At 43.4% G+C, this 21,372-nt stretch overlaps 1 protein-coding gene across 1 annotated transcript in view; it reads right to left on the bottom strand.

Annotated features, from left to right (window-relative positions):
- Nucleotides 1-1,501: 1,501 nt before the first annotated feature.
- Nucleotides 1,502-21,372, bottom strand: part of IQCK (IQ motif containing K) — a gene marked incomplete at both ends in the record, with an annotated part of 119,585 nt that continues 99,714 nt past the window's right edge. Inside the window, one exon of the mRNA XM_080830827.1 lies at nucleotides 1,502-1,557. Coding sequence (XP_080686953.1) covers nucleotides 1,502-1,557 — 56 coding nt within the window. The remainder of the gene's footprint in view (nucleotides 1,558-21,372) is intronic.

Below are 21,372 nucleotides of genomic sequence, written 5' to 3' on the forward strand. Positions count from 1 at the left end.
CTCTTTGCCAAGAGACTGGCTGCCAGCTGGCCCCACGGAGCAAACTTTAAATACAAAATCCAGTGGCGCCTCTGTTTATGGAAACAACACTTGTCGAAGGAAAATGACCTGAAGGAGAGCATCTGTGATCAAAATACCTAATTGTAAGCACAAATCTTTCTGTGTCCGGTTATTAAAATCACTCTGGGACTATAAGAGCCACGCTTGTCCCCCCTTTTAATAGAAAATGGTCATTCTATCCTGGTTTCCTCCACTGGATGTGGAGGGTGGGGAGTGAGGGAATCAGCTCAGAGAACTGACAAACTGGGAGAATGTGGGGATCCCGTGCTTTCAGCACAGACTCCGTCAGGGCCCACCGAACAAGGGTAAACTTGGGTGGTCTTCTAGGTCGGCCAGTGCCGAGTTGAACCCTAAATTGAAGGGGAGTGTTGTGGCTTTTATAATCCAATGATGCAATGATTACACCAGCTTACAAGAGTTCTGAGCAGGTGCTTTTTATTAATTGATAAAGAGCTAAGGCTCGTTTTTGATAGATAATATATATTTATTAAATGTATTAATGTGTGTTTTATAATGTACCTTTATCCTCCCCTGGCTGACTGTTGCATACTTATTAAAAAAAATCGTTAAAGAAACTTCAAGACAATCAATGTGTACCATAAATGACTGTATATAAATATGACAAATTTAAAGGTTGTAAAGCATGGGCAGATAGGTTTTATTTTCAAAATGCTGTTCTTAACACAAAAATAAAGGCTTTCCTATTTACTTAAGATGTGTGGTAGCTTGTCAAAACCACCCAGAATAACTATGAGGCTTTTGGATCTGCCTGGAGGCTCAGTCTGTGGCATTTTGAACGGGGGAATCCTGGTTCACAGCAAACCACAGAACAAATGAGGGTAGTAAGTTAGCTTAGCCACCAATGAGGAACTTTCTATAGTACTCTGGAGGCTTGACAACCAAAGTCCTTTGTCTGTTACTGTCTGGGTGTGGGTGTCTTCAACTTGTTGGATTTGCAGTCAGAGTTAAGAGTCAGTCTCCTCTGCAAGTGGTCATAGGCAATACGAAGAGAATACTCACCAGATAAACCTAAAGCCCACAGCAGAGGTTTGGGACTCGAATTTAAGTATTGATCTTTGCCAAGGCAGCCAGAAGTGGGAAACTGGAAACTAAAACACTTCAGCATCTCTTGGATCTAGAGTTTGTTGTACATTTTAACGACGGTTGGGGTAGAAGAATATACCGGAAGCACTGAAGAAATAATAATGGATAAAAGAATAAAATTTGGAGATAATGCAGAAAGTTAAGATTCGTACTCTCCTAGGATAAACTATATGCAGTAAAGCATGTTTGCAACAAATCCTAGCTTGTGCAGAAAAGGTTCTGTATTCACAAGTACCAAATCTTGTTAAAAAAAAAAATCAACAGAGAGGAAGCATAATTTGTACATTTTCCTCACGTAGGGTCCTTGAAGCTCCAAAGGGAAAAGATCCCCCAGTAGTTAAGGTGGTGGAGTCTTAGGTGCAATTTCCTCATCGTCCTCCATTTTGCATTTCACTACAAAGAAATGAAAGAGAAAGTCAGAATCAATTTACAGACCCAGACAGACTTGTGATTTTGCAAACAGCAAACTCTGATGTGTGGAGGTCCATGACATCGGAACTCACTGAGCACCCGCTCTGGTTCTGGGGCTGCGGACCCACTGGGGAAGAACACAGGGCCATTGTGTTCCAAGGATGGAATCGAAAGCTTCAAAACCACGTAATGTTCATGGCTATTCTTTTTGTCCCCCAGTTTTATTGAAAAATAATCGACATACACCGCTGTATAATTTTAAGGCAGATAGCAAGATGGTTTGATTTACATATATGGTCAAACGTTTACTCCAGTGGGGTTCACTGACCCCCATCTCACACAGATCCAGTAACAAGAAAATCTTGTGATGAGAACGCTTGGGATCTACTCTCTTCACAACTTTCCTATGTATCATTCAGGAGTGTTAGCTGCAGTCATTATGTTGTACATGAGAGCCCTAGTGCTGATTTATCATGTAACTGGAGGTTTATATCGTCCCTGGTAATCACAAGTCTGATCTCTTTTCCTGTGAGTTTGGGTTTTTTTGTTTTGTTTTGTTTTGTTTAGATTCCCCATATAAATGAGATCGTACAGTATTTGTCTTTCTTTACCTGACTTATTTCATTTAGCATAATGCCTTCAAAGTCCATCAAGCTATTCTTAATTTAGTTCAGTAGAAGGTCAAAAGTGTTCTTTGCGGGTCAGGGAAACTGAAGAAAGGAAGTTTTACTGAAGATGATGACAGATTCCAGGCTCTTGACTCAGTCCAATCTGTCACCACTCACCTTGCTCCCCCACCCACCCAAAATTAAAAACTCAGGATAACACTGGGGTGAATGCAAGGTCAGAAGGGAATCTTTTCTAGTCTTTCATGGCCTGGAAAAGAATGTGATCTGGGGGATTTCCTGCATCGGCCAAACAGGAAAGTTGGCAGAACACAGGACAGCACAACTTGTAAGGGAAATTGTCCCAATAGGGAAAAGCCCCTACCCTAGAAAAATAGGGTAACCCAGTCCCCCAGGATGGGGGGAGGGGGAGTCCTTTTAGAAAGACCCTCTCATTTAAAAAAAATTTTTTTAAGGTCTTATTTATTTGAGGGAGAGCATGCGCTTGCGCAAGTCGGGGAGGTGCAGGTAGGGAGAGAGAGAATCGGGAATCTCAAGCAGATTCCGTGCTGAGCCCGGAGCCAAAGCAGGGCTTGATCTCAGGACCCCAAGATCATGACCTAAGCTGAAATCAAGAGTTGGTTGCTTAACCAGCTGAGTCACCCAGGCGCCCCCAAGAAAGACCCTCTTGTTTTTAAAAAGTTTTTGTTTCTATTGTCCCAAGTGCTTGTCCTGAAGGTTCAAACCTTAATGCCTGAAGGTTCTTCTGAGTAAGGGCACGGGCTCTGATCACACATGGGCTCTGATCACACATGGAGAAAGCGTGTTGTTAGTGTGTAGGGCACAGGTTTTGATCCAACCAGACCCAAGCATGGACTGAGGTGGGGACACCATCACGGGCAACACAGTTACTTCCTGTTGGACATGGACTGAAAACCTTTCAGCAGCCTAGGCTAGCACAGCAGTCCTCAAGCTGGGCCTTTCTAAGGGTATTTGGTCATGGTTTATTCAAAGAGAGTCACTCTCCAAGTCCTCAGCTGTGGACAGTGTGGACTTGCGGTTGGTGGGGTTTATATTGATCCCCTTTCCTACCTCTCCTGGTCCTGGCATTGGCAAGTGTGTAAAAAATCCCCAGGTGGCAAACAAGGAGGCAATCAGTCCACCAGAGTCTCCTTCCCGTGTTTCCTGTTTTAATAATTATCAAAAGTTAAAGTGTATTTATTTGGCTTTGTGAATTACTAATGACTTAATAACTCAAACTAGAAAAAGTATTTTTAATACTTGGAACCTGTGGTCACTGGAAATTTTAAAGAATTGTTTTGAGTGGGGGCACCTGGGTGGCTCAATGGGTGAAGCCTCTGCCTTTGGCTCAGGTCATGGTCTTAGGGTCCTGGGATCAAGCCCAGCAGGGAGCCTGCTTCCCCCTCTCTCTCTGCCTGCCTCTCTGCCTACTTGTGATCTCTCTGTGTCAAATAAATAAAATCTTAAAAAAAAAAAGAAAAAGAATTGTTTTGAGTGTATACACCATTTTTTGTTCCATATACATATGAAAGCTGTCTGAGGAACCACCGTGAATACCCTGTGTGCCTCTAGATCCTGTTGATCTATTGACAATGGTCCTTCAGAGCCAAGGATGCTCTACACCTCTGCAGGTGCTTTCCCAGGATCCTGCTGATTCATGATGTGATCCGGATGGGAAAGTTTAGCAACTGAGTGGGGATGGCAGATTCCCGACTTGTAGCCCTTGTCAGTTTCCACATTCAATTTTAAGCTATCAGCCTCATCAGAGCTGGGAGGCGGTCTGCTCCACCCGATGGGAACAGCTCAGTACAGAGCTGCTCTGGGTCCAGACAGGGAGGTATGCGGGAAAACCTCAGGGGTGAGATGGTGCTCTAGGCAGGGTCAGGGAGAGCAGCAACGTTCCCAGCATCACTGGGAAGCTGTTAGAAGTGCAAATCCACAGCTCCACCCACACCTAAAGAATCAGCAGCAGTGGAGCCCAGCCAGTTCGTGTTTTCAACAAGCCCCTCCAGGGAATGATGGATACATCAGAGTTTTACCCACTGGTTGCTGCTGGTTCTCCACCCTGGTTGTGTTTAAGAATCACCTGGGCTGCGTCTGAAGCCTATTAGTGCCTGGGTCTCACCCCAGACATTCTGATGTAATTGGTCTGAGGCCCGGGTATTTAAAAGTATTCAAAGTTTCCCTATGTTGCTAATGCTCAGTCAGTTGTTGAGAAACCCAAACTGGGGTTGGAGTCCCTTAAAAAAAAAAAAAAAAACCATGACCCTAAAGCCCCTTACAGTTCAGAAGAGCCTAGAGTTCTCCTCCATGTCTCAAAATTGAAGCAGTTTAATGACCTCTCTGGCCTACAGCTGGCAGACAGTCACTAGAGGCTCCCAATAGCCAGAGAGGGAAGGATGGCTGCTGGGAAGAATTCAGCCTTTGGGTTTTCTGTTGTTCCTCAGCCCTGCCTGAAGGAAGAATTCACCTGCTCCCCCTCTGTCCCAGTATCAACCAATTCCTGCCCATGCCTTGATAACCTCTCAGCCACCCCTATACTTCGACTTTGCCTGGGGAAAAAGCCCTTATTATCTCTTTCCAATTATTACACAAACGTCTTGAGAAAGCAGAGCAGAGAGTGATGCTAGGACCACTCCTCCAAACTGAAAAATCAAAACACTATCTAGAGTTGATGGACTGGAAATAAAAATGGATGTGGAGCCCCAGGATGGAATCACCTGGGGATATTTGAACGTCCTCAACGCCCACCCCAGCCAGTCAGGTCAGAGTTGCTGGGGTGGGGCTTCTCCACTGGTGTCCCCACACTGGGGAAATGGCATTACCCAGTGACACTGAGTATGCACACTCCCCACAATGCAGCGACTGCTCTCCTTTTGCCGTCCCCTGGGGAAACCCTTGCACACATGTCTGAGCCACATGGATTAAGATGTCCTCAATAGCAGGAAGCTTCAAAGAACCCAAATGTCAATCAATAGCTGCCTGGATAAATAAATCGTGGTCTGCTTGAACGGTGAGTATACATACAGCAGGGAACGTGAATAAACCACAGCTACACCTGTTGCCTTAGATGAGCTCACCCACGTCGAAGGAAAGGTGGCAGGCACAGTGAAACACATATAGTGTGATTCTATTTATAGCAGATCTAAATACCGAGGAGTGCCTCTAAAGATGAGAAAAACTCTAAAAGAGGCAAGAGAACAGGGGGGTCTGGCTGGCTCAGTAGAGCATGTGACTCTTGATCTCAGGGTTGTAAATTCGAGCCCCATGTTGGGTGTAGAAATTACTTAAAAATAAAATCTAAAAAAAAAGGGGGGGGGTAAGAGAACAATTAGCCCAAAAGTCAGGACAAGTGGCTTCACTGGGGGAGGAGAAGCTTTAAAGGTGTTGACAGTATTTTATTTCCTTAACTGGAACGGTAGTTATACGTGAGTGTTTGCCCCATAGTTATATGTGCTTTGTGGTCACTATTGTATGAATATTTCCCCCACCCCCCAAAAACAGGTAAAAAGAAAGAAAGATGGTAGTATATTACTTGAAATTACAAAGCCAACTAATGAACAGAAAAGAACAATTTAACTGCTTTGGGAGGATGGAGATGGGGTACAAGTGAACTCGTCCTCATCTCTCATAGCAGGAAATCAGATACTGTCTAAAATCATATCTATCGTATCGAAAATCGTAACTATCCAGAGAGAAACAGCTAAGAGTTCAAAGTGACTGCTGTAGCAGAGGGTGGAAAAGGGATGATGCTGGTTATGTCCTTCTGTCCATCCTAGACAGTAGTCCTCCCTTCTCCTTGGGGGACAGGTTCCAAGACCCCCAGTGAATGCTCATAGCCAGAGATAAGGCAGGGGGATGGGTACTGTCTTTTAACCACGGGAACCATGTGCAGGGATTACTTTGCTAAAAGTTAAGAAACAGATAAAAGTCTCCCCTTGGTGGTTTTCTTCCTCATTTTGGCAGAACAGAGCCTTGCACAGGTAGGTCCACAGGTGGGTAAAACGAGGGAGCTTGGAAGGAGGCAGCAGGGGAGGAGAAGGTAGCGATGGCTGAATGAAAGAACCTGGTTTCCATTTTAGTTTAGAGACATCATCATGGTTGGCGTCCAACACCAACAGACAGATGCCTCCGTGCCCCTGCACCGTCCTTGTCCCCCTCAGCAGGCTGGTGCACAGCCAGTTCCGGAAGGGCTGGAGAGTGGAAAATCCCAGAGACAGGAGCCAGCCCTTCAGCTTCAATTAAAGGCAGTGTGACAAGAAAGGCTCTGCATACTAATGAGACTTGCTTACGGTTTTCCTCCTCCCAGTCACCCTCCTTCTCTCCTGTTCCAGTCAGTGACCAGGCTGAGAATTCCGGACAGTTGGGAGAAACTGCCTAAGGCTTGAGACACAGGAAATTTAGGGACCAAGGGGTCATCCGGCCTCTCACTCGGGTTGCCCAGATGTGGCCTCAGAATGAAGGATCACCTGGGACAGACCCCTGGGCTGCTCTAGACTTTGAGAATCCTGGGACTCAGCATCCCCCACCTCGTGTGCTTTGAGTGATCCCTTTGATGTGACGGGTTTGGGAAAGCGCACTCTGTCGCTCCCGAGGGCCCAGGTGTGAGATGGTGCTGGGAGAGCAAGCAAGACAAGGCCTGCTCAGTGCTTGACATGGAGTCCGAGCCTGAGTTAGGCACTCAGTAAACATGACCTATTATTATTTTTAGGACACAGTCTTGGATCTCCAGGAGCTCACAGTCCAGAGGGAGAAGCAGAAAAATAAACAGGGAATTACAAGAGCCAAGAGATGTGCACACGGCATAGGGAGAAGTCATGACCTGAGCCGAAGGCAGACCACTTAACGACTGAGCCACCCAGGTGCCCCGAGAAAAAGTATTAATTTGTTATCCAATTAGCCCCCCAGTTTCTAGGATTTGAGGTAAATAATACAAGCAAACACTTCTGTGGCACTGACTGAGCCCTTCGCACGTATGAAGTGATGGTGAGGTAAGCGCCATGATTCTCCCCAGTCTGACAGACAGGGAGACCGAGGCCACGGGTTAGGTGGCTTGCCCGTGGGTCACACCATGGGCTCTCTGGCTCCTGGATTCGTGCTCTTAACCCCTGCAAGGTCATGGTCTCACAGTGTCTCTCACCAGTAGATGAAGATTTCCATACTCAAAGATGCCACAACGAGGCACGCAGACAAAGGTGTTCACTACCGCATTGTTTTACCACAAAAACAGCTTGGGAACAACCTAAAGGCCCAACAATGATTGGGAATGATTCAATCATTGGGGAATGATGAGGTGTCTGACAACTTATAAACTTGGTAAAACATACGACGCCACTAAAAAAAAGTGATGCTTTTGCCAACTTTGAAGGAATAGGGAGAAATGTCAAGCAGAATACAGTGAAGAATATTTTCTGTAAATTTTGACGATGCAGATTTAAAATTGCTCAATACCAAAGGTTAACACTGTCTCCAAGAGGGACACCAAGCCTCTGTCTGTTGGTCTGGAAGCCAAACAGGATGATGTTTCTAAAAGGTAAAGTGGAAACCAGTTTCTTTCACTCATTCTACTCTGCCCCTTTTTTTCCCACCTCCCTTTCTAAAAAAAATTTTTTGGAGAACAAATGACTCCTGTTTCACATTTATTCCTGGTTGAGGTCTTCCAAAGTATATCATTAAAAGGTTTATTTTTGGTGGGCACCTGGGTGGCTCAGTTGGTTAAGCAACGGCCTTTGGCTCAGGTCATGATCCTGGAATCCCGGGATCGAGTCCCACATAGGGCTCCCAAGTCTGCTTCTCTCCCTGACCTTCTCTCCTCTCATGCTCTCTCTCTCTCAAATAAATAAAACCTTAAAAATATATATATATAAATTTTTTGCGGGGGGTGCCTCGGTGGCTCAGTTGGGTAAGCATCAGCCTTCAGGTCAGGTCCTGGGTCCTGGGACCGAGCCTGTTTCTCCCTCTCTTTCAACCCCCTCCCCCATTTGTGCTGTCTCTCTCAAGTAAATAAATTAAAACTTTAGAAAAATTAAAAAAAAAAAAGATTTATCTATTTCAGAGAGAGAAAAGGAGAGAGAGTGTGCCCGTGCGTGCACGAGTTGGGGGAGGTGCAGAGGGCGAGGGAGAGCAGTCTTAAACACACACGTGCTCAGCGTAGAACCTCACACAGGGCTTGATCTCACAACCCTGAGATCACTACCTGAGCTGAAACCAAAAGTCCGACAGCTAACCAATTTCACCACCCAGGTGCTCCAAGAGGATGTTATTTGAAGTGCCTAGTGCCAGGATTGGCACGTAGTGGATACTCAACTGATGTGACTTCTTTTCTCCTACATGGACTGTAGAAATACCAGCTGAAATGCTGCTAGAGAGTTCACTTAGCATTTTTTAAAATTCATAGCATGTCACTCATCTGCAAGTTATTTCTCTTGCAAGCTCGCTATCAAACAGTTAAGAACTTGAAAGTTAGCAGAAGCCAGCGTAGATGCTCTTGTGTGTGCCCCAAACTCTGCTATGTTGGTCCCAGGAGAACCTCCGCAACCTCTCCCAGAACATGTGTGCTCATTCTGTAAACCTCATTCTGGCAAACGCAGCTATCAGATATCCCAAGAGTATAACCCAATTGAGGAACGCAACGGTGTGTCCCAATGGCGGATGGTCACATTAAACAGTGTGCAACATCGTTAGACGTCATGGAAATTGAAGGCATGACGAGATGGCTAGCGCACATCCACCCACCCAGATGGTTACAATGAAAGAGACTCAGCATACCAAGGTTAGCAGGGACGCAGAGCAACCGGAAAGCTCAGACACCACTGGTGCAAATGGTAAATGGTGCAACCACTTTAGAAAAGGACTGGGCAGTATCCTCTAAAATTAAATATTATATATACTCCCAGACCCATCAATTCCACTCCCGGGTAGTCTAACTGAAGTGAGCCAGAAAACATATACAAAGACATTCATAATGGCAGTATTTTTCATAATAGCCCAAAACTGGGTAAAACTCAAGTGTTCATCAGGAAAGTGAATGGATATACAAGCTGTAATAAGATTCATAAGAAAGAATACTGTGCGTCAGTGAAAAAGAGCAAACGACTGTTATCCTCAACAATCTGGCTGAATCTTCCAGACTTAATGCTCAGCAGGCACAAAGGAGTTCACCCTGCGTTTTCCGTTTATACAATGTTTGAGAATAAGCAAAACTCTTCTATGGTTTTAGGAGTCATAATAGAGTTTGCCTTGGGGTTGGGGGCTGCCAACGGGACAGGGGCATGAGAGAGCCTACAGAGGGGCTGGATATGTCTTTATTTTGATCTGGGTGGTAGTTATGACAGGGTATACACACATAGAAGTTCACTGAAGACTAGTATATCCTACTGCCTGTGAGTTTCACTTCAATGACAAACTAAAAAAAAATAAAATAAATTGGAAAATGGGGAGGAAGAGAATAAAGATCTGAGGACCTTTTAATTCAGAGCCAGGGCCAGAAGTCTTGGGTACCTCATCAGTCCCTAGGGGGAACTTACGACAGAATATTAACAATATCACAGAATTAATCAAGAAATTTGCATTAACGGAATGCTGGGCATTATGTTCATTTATCATCTCATTCAATCTCCCCAGCCACTCTGGGAGGTAGATGTAATCATTATTTCCATTTTAATAATGAGGAAACTAAGACTCAGACACACTAAGCAACTTGCCCAGGGTCATAGAGCTAAGTAAATGGTCATGCCAAGATTCTAAACCTGGTCTATCTGAGTTCAAAATCCATGGTCTACACCATCAAGTCATAGCACTACAAAGTAAGAATTGGGGTCCCTGATCCTGACCGAGAATCATCCAATGGAGTTTATAGTCAACTTCCATACTTTCCAATTAAGAAGGCATGGGATATAAAATATATATTACCAAGATTTTATTTCTCTTCTGCTTTACTGGACTGACTTTTAAAAATCAGGGTATTCTTCCACTATAAAAACAAAACACAGACATAATAGAAAATTGGAAGAACACAGAAAAAGTGTTAAAAAAATCAACAAATATAATAACTCCACTTCCCCCCCAGTGGGGGAATAAATGGTGGAAGCCTTTTTGTCTAAAAAGAAATGTATGTTGACATTCAAGAGGTAAAGGTCTGTAGTCTGATTAAGTTTATCTCCCTTTCTTGACAGTGTCAGATGTTGGGCTGCATCATTTTAAGGAAAGTTGAGCCTTGGAAGCCACAAGACACTGGGGAGAATTTAACAGTCTTGAATGTGCAATAATTAAGACTTATTGCTGACTTCTAAATAGTGTTACTTAAGTAAACTCAGTGAAGTCTCTTTGGAGGCAGTGTTTTAAGTGGGGACATTTGGTGCTGGAAGCGACAATGTTGGTTATATTGAGACCGAAACATGGGGGTTATCAAATTTTGACCCTGAAAAGGATCTGGAGTCCTAGAAAGGGAGATATTTAATAAAAGGCTTGTTTTTTTATAAGTGAGGCCCTGATGGGAGAAGGGAACCCCCAAGGCAAAATCAGTGACAGAGGCATGGGAGCAGAGTGTAGTTGCTCAGATCACACCTTCTGGAACCAGAATCCTACCATCATTTACCGACTGGGTGACCTGAGCAAGTCTCTGAAGCCCTTGGAAGCCTCAGCGCCTTCCGGGATAATAACAGGTTCCTCTCAGGGGCATGAAGGATCAGATGAGATGACCCATTGCCTGGCACACAGCAGGTGCTCAATAAAATTCTTTTTTGGGGGTGAGATTTTATTTTTTTATTTGACAGAGAGAGAGAGCACAAGCAGGGGGAGTGGCAGAGGGAGAGGGAGAAGCAGGCTCCCCGCTGAACAGGGTGCTTGATGTGGGGCTCGATTCCAGGACCCTGGGATTATGACCTGAGCCAAAGGCAAATGCTTAACTGCCTGAACCACCCAGGTGTCCCAAAATTCTTTTTTTTTTTTTTTAAAGATGTTATTATTGAGTAATCTCTGCACCCAACTCACAACCCGAGATCAAGTTGCCTGTTCTACTGACCAAGCCAGCCGGCACCCCTCAATGACATTGCTTCTTTTTTAAAAAATCTTTTATTTATTTACTTAAGAGAGCACACACAAGCGGTGGCGGGAAGGGAGAGCAGCAGTGGGAGAAGAAGAAGCAGACTCTCTGCTGAGCAGGGAGCCTGGTGCAGGGCTCCATACCAGGACCCCACGATCATGACTTGAGCCAAAAGCAGACACCCAACCAACTGAGCACCCTGGATTCCCTCAATGAAATTATTTCTTAATCATACAAGTAAGAGAGTGTCTGTAGAAAAACTGGAAAATATGCTATTTTCAAACAGATATTTAAATGCATTTTCTTTAAGTCCTGTGGGTAAGCTTTATGTGCTCTTCTTATGTCTGTATCTGTATAAGCATTTTCTCTCCACATCTGTTTCTGAGGGTAGGTCCATTTAGCTGAATTGCATCAAGACTGGAGTTTCAGCACAGCCGATTAGACTGCCACCATCCACTAGGTTGCCCTTCAAAATTCAGTGTCTCCAAAAGCCCAGTGAGTCATGGGTGTGAATGAACAGATGAACTCCATCAGCCCCGTCTTGTGACTTTTTTATTTATCTCTGCATTCTCAGCTGCCGCTGCCAAGACTGAACCTTTAGAAATATCCCAAGCATTTTGAATTAGCCTGGGTATAAACAGTCTCATCCAGTTCAGACTGGTAGAAGCTCGTATATTAAATGTTGCCTTTAAGCAAAAAGCGAAAAACAAATCCTCCAGTTTATTTTTAAGCAGTTCCTTCACAAGTGTAACAATTTAACAACTAATGGAGAAATCATTTCCATCTGTACTGAGGGACTGGGGTGGTATTCACTCATAACCTTAGTGCTTGGTCCGGAACACAGAGCAGACAGGGCTCAAGTCAAGAAACTCCAAGGACTAAGAAACCAAACTTATCAATGTTCAGAAAGGGGTTGGGAATTTACAAACCGAGAGTTTCAGCCACAGGGTTCTTCCTAGTAGGAAGAATACTGAAAAGAAAATATGACTGTTTCTGACTGTGGATACTGGTAAGAAACATATTTACCTCCAAACAAAACTGCATTTTGGAAAGGATTACTCATAACACCTATGTCATTCTTAACCCATAAACGTCTCCTAAATGCATCTACTTCCATCCATTTCCACTGCCAACTGGTCACCTAATTTGTCCCCCACTTGCAGCCACATCCATCTTTCTAGATAGCCCATCTGATGCTGCCACTGCTCAGCTGAAACTCCTTAAAGGCTCCCTGCTGCCCTCAGGATCAAGGCCACAGTCTCTAACAGGGTCCGTGAGGCCACTGCTCTCTCCCCACTGCCCCGTCACCCTGCATACTGCTTTTGCCACACAGGCCTTCTTTCGGTCCCCTTCCAGGCTCAAGGTCCTTACTTAGGTCTTTTTCTCATCCTGGAAAGCCCTCCCTGGCCTTCACATCTAGTTAATTCCTAGTTTACTTCTGATCTCAGCCTTGCAGGAACCTAGTCAAATTCCCCAGCTAATCTCTGGTGGCACCCTGAACTTCTCTAAAGCAGTCATCACAGTCTATAATCAAGTACTTGTGTGATTATTGGAATAGTATCTGCTTCCCCCACTAGATTTTGGGGTTTCCAGGAGAGCAAGGTGCTGGTGTATGGTCTCCATTGTCTCCCCAGCACTTGGAAGTGTCCAGTCCACCCCCAGGGCAGGTTCTCAATCAATCTTTGTTGACCTAATTAAGAAATCGTATGCTAGCTTCCTTCTGTAAGCCCCAACCACCCTCTCTCTCAGCCTCTAGGACACAAAAGGACACACATCTTTCCTGGGAAAAAAATACCCAGACTTTAGTATCAGAGAAGTAAATGTTTGCATTTGGGCTCAGCACTTACTACCAGCACACCTTAGGCCCAGTCATTAAGCCTTTTGAAGCTTCTGTTTCCTTGCCTATAGCACTGGGTTCTCCATGGATCTTACTGCACAGGTAATCTTAATATTTAAATATATTGACTGAGGTCACATACAAAAATCCACCAGAAGAATGACCGACAAAACAGATGCAGCAGGTGCATAATAATAAAGGGTAGTTCTTGGGGCGTCTGGGTGGTTCAGTAGGTTAAGCTTCTGCCTTTTGGCTTAGGTTGTGATTTCCGGGTCCTGGGATCAAGCCCCACATCGGGCTCCCCGCTCAGCGGTGAGTCAGCTTCTCCCTCTTCCTCTCCCTCTGTGATCTCTCTCACTCTTGCTCTCACTCAAATAAATAAATAAAATCTTTTAAAAATAATAATAAATGGTAGTTCTCATTGTGGTTCAAACTGCTGTGTGCCTGCTTTCCTGGGCTAAGCCCCTTTAACCCCTGCTGCCTCTACAAAATAATCCAAAGCAGCAAAATATATTGGCGTCCTGCTGCTTTCCTTTTTGCATTCTTTTGTCAGCATCTACTGTATGTTGGTTGATGCTGGACCTAAAATGGTGAACATGACAGACAGAGCCATTGCTCTCTTGGAGCTAATCCATGTTTTAATTAAAAGATAACTGTTTTTAATATGTAAACAATATCTTCCATAGCTACACAAATGGAATTAAACCATCTCATGGCTGTTGCTGAGAAATGATTCTAAGAAACTAATCTGAAATACATACAAAGATTTAGGAATGGAGACATCTATTTGGTGCATGATACATTTTTTTTAAAGATTCTTTTTTAAAATTTATTTATTTGATAGAGAGAGAGATCACAAGTAGGCAGAGAGGCAGGCAGAGAGAGAGGGGGAAGCAGGCTCCCCGCTGAGCAGAGAGCCCGATGCGGGGCTCAATCCCAGGACCCTGGGATCATGACCTGAGCTGAAGGCAGAGGCCCAACCCACTGAGCCACCCAGGCGCCCCATTGGTGCATGATATTTAAAACACTGGTCTTTGGCTGATGTGGGGAATATTTAATGTCTACTCTTTATTATTTTTTTTGAATATACTCTTTTTAAATTTTTTACAGATTTTTTAAAAAATATTTTTATTTATTTATTTGACAGAGATCACAAGTAGGCAGAGAGGCAGGCAGAGAGCAGGGGCGTGGGGGGAAGCAGGCTCCCCACCGAGCAGAGAGCCCAATGTGGGGCTCAATCCCAGGACCCTGGGATCGTGACCCGAGCCGAAGGCAGAGGCTTTAACCCACTGAGCCACCCAGGCGCCCCTCTTTTTAAATTTTTTAAAGTAATCTCTACACCCAATGTGGAACTCAAACTCAAACCCCCAAGATCAAGAGTTGCATGTCCCACCAACTGAGCCAGCTGGGCGCCCCTCAGGTCTTCATTATGATTGCAATTCCCAGGCTGATAGGAAAGATGTGAATGTCAGCCTATCATCTCCATTTCAGCTACATTCTGAAAGTTTTAATATAGCTAGCAACAGTAACAACAATGATGAAAACAATAATAATAATTATTATTATTATATAGGAGCACCAAGGTGGCTCAGTCGGTTAAGCATCTGACTCTTGATCTCAGCTCAGGTCTTGATCTCAGGGTGGTGAGTTTAAGCCTCATGTTGGTCTCCACACAGGGCATGGAGTCTACTTAAAAAATAAAAACATAAAAAATAACTTTAAGTACTATTTATTGAGTCATATGTGTGCTAGACTTAATATTCCTACATTCCTTTAATCTTCACAAGAACTCTATTATTATTATCTGAATTTTCCAGGTGAGAACATTGAGACTCAGAAAGGTTAGTGGATTTTTTAAGTTGCAAATGTGAGATTTGACTCTTATTTGTGCCTCATCTACTGCTTTTAGGGAAATCATCTCAATGTTTGAAAGAAAAGATTGATGTTTTCAATATGTAAGAATATCTTTAATAGCTTCACAAATATTACACTGTTTTAGGAATAAAGGCAGCCATGGCGTCAATATTTACAATGGTGAAGTTCAGAAACAAGTGTCTGGTAGGAAAATAACTAAATTATGTGCTAAGCCTATATAAAGTAAGTTTACAATATAGAAGGATGTTCACAACGTAGAGTTAGGGACACATGAGAATAATTGTTATGGAGTTTGATTTCACTGACATAAAATTAAAGTTGCATTTTCAAAAACACTGACAATAAAGATGACAATTGGAGACACACAGCTCCCAGAATTGCCAAAAACAGTATCAAAAAAATAAAGAATATTCAAATTTCATGAATTAAAAACTTATTTTAAAGCTACGGTGATGGAGACTATGTGGTCCTAGCATAAGAATAGATATATAGATCAATAGAAAGAATTGAAAGTCCAGAAACCCTTACATTCATGTTCAACCAATTTTCAATAGAAGTGCCAAGATCACTTCAACGGGGATAGAAGAGTCTGTTTAACAAGTGTTGCTGGGTGCCGGCACAGCCACATGGGAAAGGCTGGAGTTGGACCCTTCCCTTAGGCCATATACAAAAATCAACTCAAAATGGGTCAAAGACTTAAAGGAAACAACTTGAATCAAGCAACTCATAGAAAAAAATAAATAAATCTTCATGATCTCGGATTGGGCCATGGTTTCCTAGATATGATACCAAGGGCAGAAGCAACAAATGAAAAAATACATTGTACGTCATCAAAACTGAAAACTCTTGTGCTTCAAGACACCAAGAAATGAAAAGACAGCCCACAAAACTGCAAAGTGTGTGTCTAAAAAGAAACGTGTCTAGAATATACAAGGAACTCTTACAGTTCAACAGTAATGATAATAATGATAATCCAGTTTAAAAAGGCAAAGGATCTGAATAGGCATTTCTCCAAAAAAGATACACAAATGGCCAATAAGCACATGAAAAGATGCTCAACATCATTAGGCATCAGGGAAACATAAATCGAACCACAACGGGATACCACTTCACACCCACTAGGATGGCTAGAATCCAACAGACAGATAATAAAGACTGTTGGCAAGGATGTGCAAAAACTGGAACTCTCATCCATTGCTGGTGGGAATGTAAAATTCAGAGTTTAGCCCCTCTGAATACAGTCTGGCAGTTCCTCAAACAGTTGAATCTAGGGTTACCATATGACCCGGCAATTCCACTCTTACGTCTATACCCAAAAGAAATGAAATTGCATGATCACACAAAACCGGTGCATGAAATGTTAATGGTAGCCCCCAAATGGAAATGAGTCAAATGTCCATCAACCGACGAAGAGGTGAATGAGATGTGATATACCCATACCATGGAATGTTTTTCAGCCATGTTATGAGCTGAACGGTGATCCCCCCTCAAGTGACTGTATTGGAAATAGGGCCTTGAAGGAGGTGATTAAAGTTAATGAGGTCATAAGGGTGGAGCCCTAATCTCGTAGAACTGGTACCGTCCTAAGGAGAGGAAGAGATACAGAGCTCTCCCTCCACTGTGCGAGGCAGCCCTGGGAGGCAGCGTCCGCAAGCCTATAGAAGAGCTCTCACCAGACCCTGCCTGAGACGTCGGCATCCTGCTCTCCAACTGCCTGCCTCCAGTGCCGTGGGAAAATGTCTGTTGTTCAAGCCGGCTAGTCTGCGGTATGTTGTTAAGGCAGGCTAAGCTAACTAATACAAGCCATAAAAAGAAATGAAGTATAGATAAATGCTATGACATGGATGGATCTTGAGAACATTGTACTGAGTGAAAGAAACCAGTCACGAGGGCAACTCTACAGAGACAGGAAGTAGATTAGCAGTTGTCTGGGGCTGGGAGGAAGGGGGCTCTTGGCAGTCATGGCTAAGGGTTTCTTGTGATGTGATGAAAAGATGCTAAAATTGATCGCAGTTGTGGTTGCAAATTCTGTAAAAATACTAAAAGCCACTGTCTTGTACACTTTGAATTGTATGACATAAGAATTATATCTCAATAAAGCTGTTTTTAAGAAAGAAAGAGGACCTCTCAATAGTGGTCATCTCTGGGGCGCCTGGGTGGCTCAGTGGGTTAAAGCTTCCGCCTTCGGCTCGGGTCATGATCCCAGGCTGCTGGGATCGAGGCCCGCATCGGGCTCTCTGCGTGGTGGGGAGCCTGTTTCCCCCTCTTTCTCTGCCTGCCTCTCTGCCTACTTGTGATTTCTGTCAAATAAATAAATAAAATCTTAAAAAAAAACAGTGGTCATCTCTGGGTAGTGAGGCTTACAATGACCGACTTTTTTGTTCAATTTTCCACAAAGGGCAATTATTATTTCTTTTTTTTTGCAATTAGTACTTTTATAATCAGTTAAGAAGAAAGTTACTTTCAAACATTCCATGAAAACAAAGGCCAACAGTATTCTCCTCTCCTCCAAGGCTGATACAACTCACACCTCTGCAAGAGTCAGATACAGCCTAATGACAACTCCCCCTGGACCAGGCTTCCCAGGGTTTGTGTTCTTTTATGTACACGATCTCATGTGAGATTCCCAACCTCTGTATTGTAAACAAGGCAGATGCCTCTTTTCTTTCTGAATGTATTTATATCTTGCTTTCTCCCCAAAATGTTTTGAGATAATTCACAACAAAGTATAGTAATAAAAATAGAAAGAAAAAAAGAAAGAAAGAAAGAAAACCAAGTCCGAAGAGAAATGAATTCAGATACGGTAGCCCGAAGAGCCAATAAGTCGTCACACGAGAGCTTTAAATTGAACTCTGAGGTTCCTGGCGGACAAGGTGAACAGGGAAAGTTAGGCAAGAAGCAAACCATTTCCACAAGGGAAGCAACATTTTTCCTGGCACCGTGTGCTGGATAACATTTCTCATATGAGGATTTATTTTTGTAAAAGGATTTGATGGAGTTTGACCCTAACAACATTTTTACAGAAGATGCCTAAGTCCATTTTATACAGCTGTTTTCTAGAGCTATCCTGCTTTTGTAAGACAAAGATACACACTTCTGTTAGCAAAGATATGGCAAATTCAGGTTAAATCTAAGATCGGACGACCCGAGTTTATTTTATCTAATCCAGTGGTTTTCATATTTGCAAACTGCCACCTACAACAAGAAAAACAGTGTATATTGCTTTTATTTATTTATTTATTTTTAGATTTTAATTATTTATTTGACAGACAGAGATTACAAGTAGACAGAGAGGCAGGCAGAGAGAGGAAGGGAAGCAGGCTCCCTGCTGAGCAGAAAGCCCAATGTAGGGCTCGATCCCAGGACCCTGGGATCATGACCTGAACCGAAGGCAGAGACTTTAACCCACTGAGCCACCCAGGCGCCCCTACATTGCTTTTATAGTAGGCAAACACACACACACCTGAAACTAAACTTTCACGAATGAACATCCCTTACTATAAGCAATACATACTAATATTTTCTAGATCTACTCTTTTATTTTTTAAAGATCTTATGCATTTATTTTAGAGAGAGATTAGAGAGCACAAACAGGGGGAAGGGCAGAGAGAGAAGGGGAGAGAATCCCAGGCAGACTCCACCCTGAGCTCAGAGCCCCCCACAGGGCTAGATCTCAGGTCCTGAGCCAAAATCAAGAATCAGACACTCAGGGGCACCTCGGTGGCTCAGTGGGTTAGAGCCTCTGCCTTCAGCTCAGGTCATGATCTCAGGGTCCTGGGACTGAGCCCCGCATCGGGCTCTCTGCTCAGCAGGGAGCCTGCTTCCTCCCTCTCTCTCTGCCTGCCTCTCTGCCTGCTTGTGATCTCTGTCTGTCAAATAAATAAATAAAATCTTTAAAAATAATAATAATAATTAAAAAAAAAGAATCAGACACTCAGTGGACCGAGCCACCCAGGAGCCCCTACTCTTTTACTTTTTAAATGCTGTGGCAACCCACTAATTGATTTCACCATCCACAGTGGGCAAACAGCTCTAACAAGCTTCAAAAGTTGTACGGTTTACAGTAGTCACTGATCATTACTGAGCACCTAACATGTATGAGGCTTTGGAGTAAGCATGTTACACCCACTGTTTCATACAGGTCCCTTTGGAATCTAGTGAGGGAAGTACTTTTATTATTTCCATCGTATAGATGAAGAAACTAAACCATAGAGAGGTTCAGTAACTTGCTCAAGGTCACAGAGCCAGTGAGAATCTGCAGGTAAGTGTGAGCTCAAGTCTTTTAACTCAAATGACCTCTCAGTTGGACTTTAGAGGGGTTAATTTCATTTCACAGTTAGAAGATGGAAGATCAGAAAGGTTAAGTGCCTTGCTCAAAGACACACAGCTAGGAAGCTTCCAAGCAGGGTTTGAAGGTACATCTTGGGACTCCAAGCCCTGGACTTTTTTTTTTTTTTTTTTGCCATCATTAGCTAGCTGCTCTCTCTGGACAGCTTCAAACGTCACTTTGAAACCTCTTAAGAGACTAGTCTCTAGAAGCCACGAAAACCAAATGAGGGCAACTGCGACGCACATGGCAACGGGATGATATTACATAAGACTCAGCTTCTGCTACTTCCCTCCTACTCAGATGGGACAAAATAAGGCACTTTTAAAAAAGTTTTTCTAGGGGCACCTGAGTGGCTCGGTTGGTTAGGTGTCTGTCTGTTCAGCTCAATTCACAATCCCAGGAGTTTGGGATTGAGCCCCGCATGGCATGGGTCTCCCTGCTCAGCGGGGAGCCTGCTTCTTCCTTTCCCTCTGCCCTCCCCCCCCCCCGCCTGCCCCCCTGCCCCCCTGTGCTTTCTGGCTCTCTCCATCAAATAAATAAATAACATCTTTTTTAAAAAGTTTTTTTATATGCCAAAGTATTAGTAATAGCATTGGTGGGTAGCTTTTTCTGATCTCTTGATGCTTTTCTGTATTTTCACCATGAGAATGTATTCCTTCAATAAGGGGACAGTTTTTAAATTAGTTTAAAAGGAATCAGCTTGCCCTTCTTAACATCTAGCTTCCATAGCTCTTTACCTTGAAAATTTTCCATGTCCTGGACTAATGAGAGTTGAATCTGGAAATTGGCAAGACATTTTAGCTACTCAGATCCTAAATTTAGATCCTAAGGGCGAATACCATGTGTCAACTGGGCTGGACTGGCGCTCACAGGGAGAAGGCGGGACAATTAAGCGGGTGGGACCACTGCCCTTTAAACCAGGCTAACAGGCATAGAGGGACATGTGCTTCTTGCCCTCAGCGACTTAATCAGAGGTTGGATCCTGATGGACTTTGTATGAAACCAAACACCAACAGATTTCTCCCGAGCATTTGAACTCCATAAATAACATCTGTGCATTGCAGCATAACGAAGTGGGGAAGAGGAAGGACTCTGGAATCTGCCAGAGTCCAAGAAGCTGCCTGGCTTTGCTACTTCTTTGCTGTGGGGCCCTCGGTACACTGCTTAACCTCTTTGTGCCTCAGTTTCTTCATCTATAAAACGGAGACCACAATAGTACCTGCTCCACAGGGCTGCTGTGAGGACAGAGTCCCCATTAAGGAAACACTTCGAAAAGTGTTTACCTCATAGTAAGCACACAGTGAATATGAACCACTTGTGTTATTATTTTAGGAGACATAAATAATCGAAAAAGGAAAATAATCGCCTGTATTTCTATTTTAGGGGGAAAAAAAAAAACCCAGGCAGAAATCAATCAACCCATCAATCTCCAGCATTACTACCACTTAGAAATAATCACCATACCGGGGGGTCTGGCTGGCTCAGTCGAAAAACCATGTGACTCTTGATTTCAGGGTTGTGAGTTTGAGCCCCATGTTGGGTGTAGAGATAACTAAAACAAAAAAAAATGTAAAAAATAATCACTATTAACATTTTAGGGTTATGTTCTAGTAGACTTTTCTCTTTGTCCATTTATATATTATGTGTAAGCCTATGCCTTCCCTTTGTGTGTGGTTGCTTGCTTGCTCGGAAACAGTTCCATTTACTTGTCCTTGGGAGTGTTCACCAAGCTGGATAATTTCAGAAGGGGATTATGAGACACAGATTCATTCATTAATCAACAAATATTTCTTGAGCATCGACCATGTGCTGGGCACCATTCTAGGTGCTAGGGATAGAGCAGTGAACAAAACAGGAAGGAAAAATAAAAAGTCCCTGCTGTTATCAAATTTATATTGTATGGTTACACACACAATAAACAAAATAAATCTTAAAAATCTTGGGTGACTCAAAAGAATTAAGCACTTGGAAGAATTATAAGTTACATGTATCATGTAGTCAAAGACAATTTGTAAAGGAACTAGTACAGTTGACTACAGCGTATATGCAGCCCCATGTAACACACACAGGAAACATGGCGTCCAGC

This window comes from Martes martes (assembly GCF_963455335.1).
Source record: "Martes martes genome assembly, chromosome: 18".
In the NCBI taxonomy this organism is placed as follows: Eukaryota; Metazoa; Chordata; class Mammalia; order Carnivora; family Mustelidae; genus Martes; species Martes martes.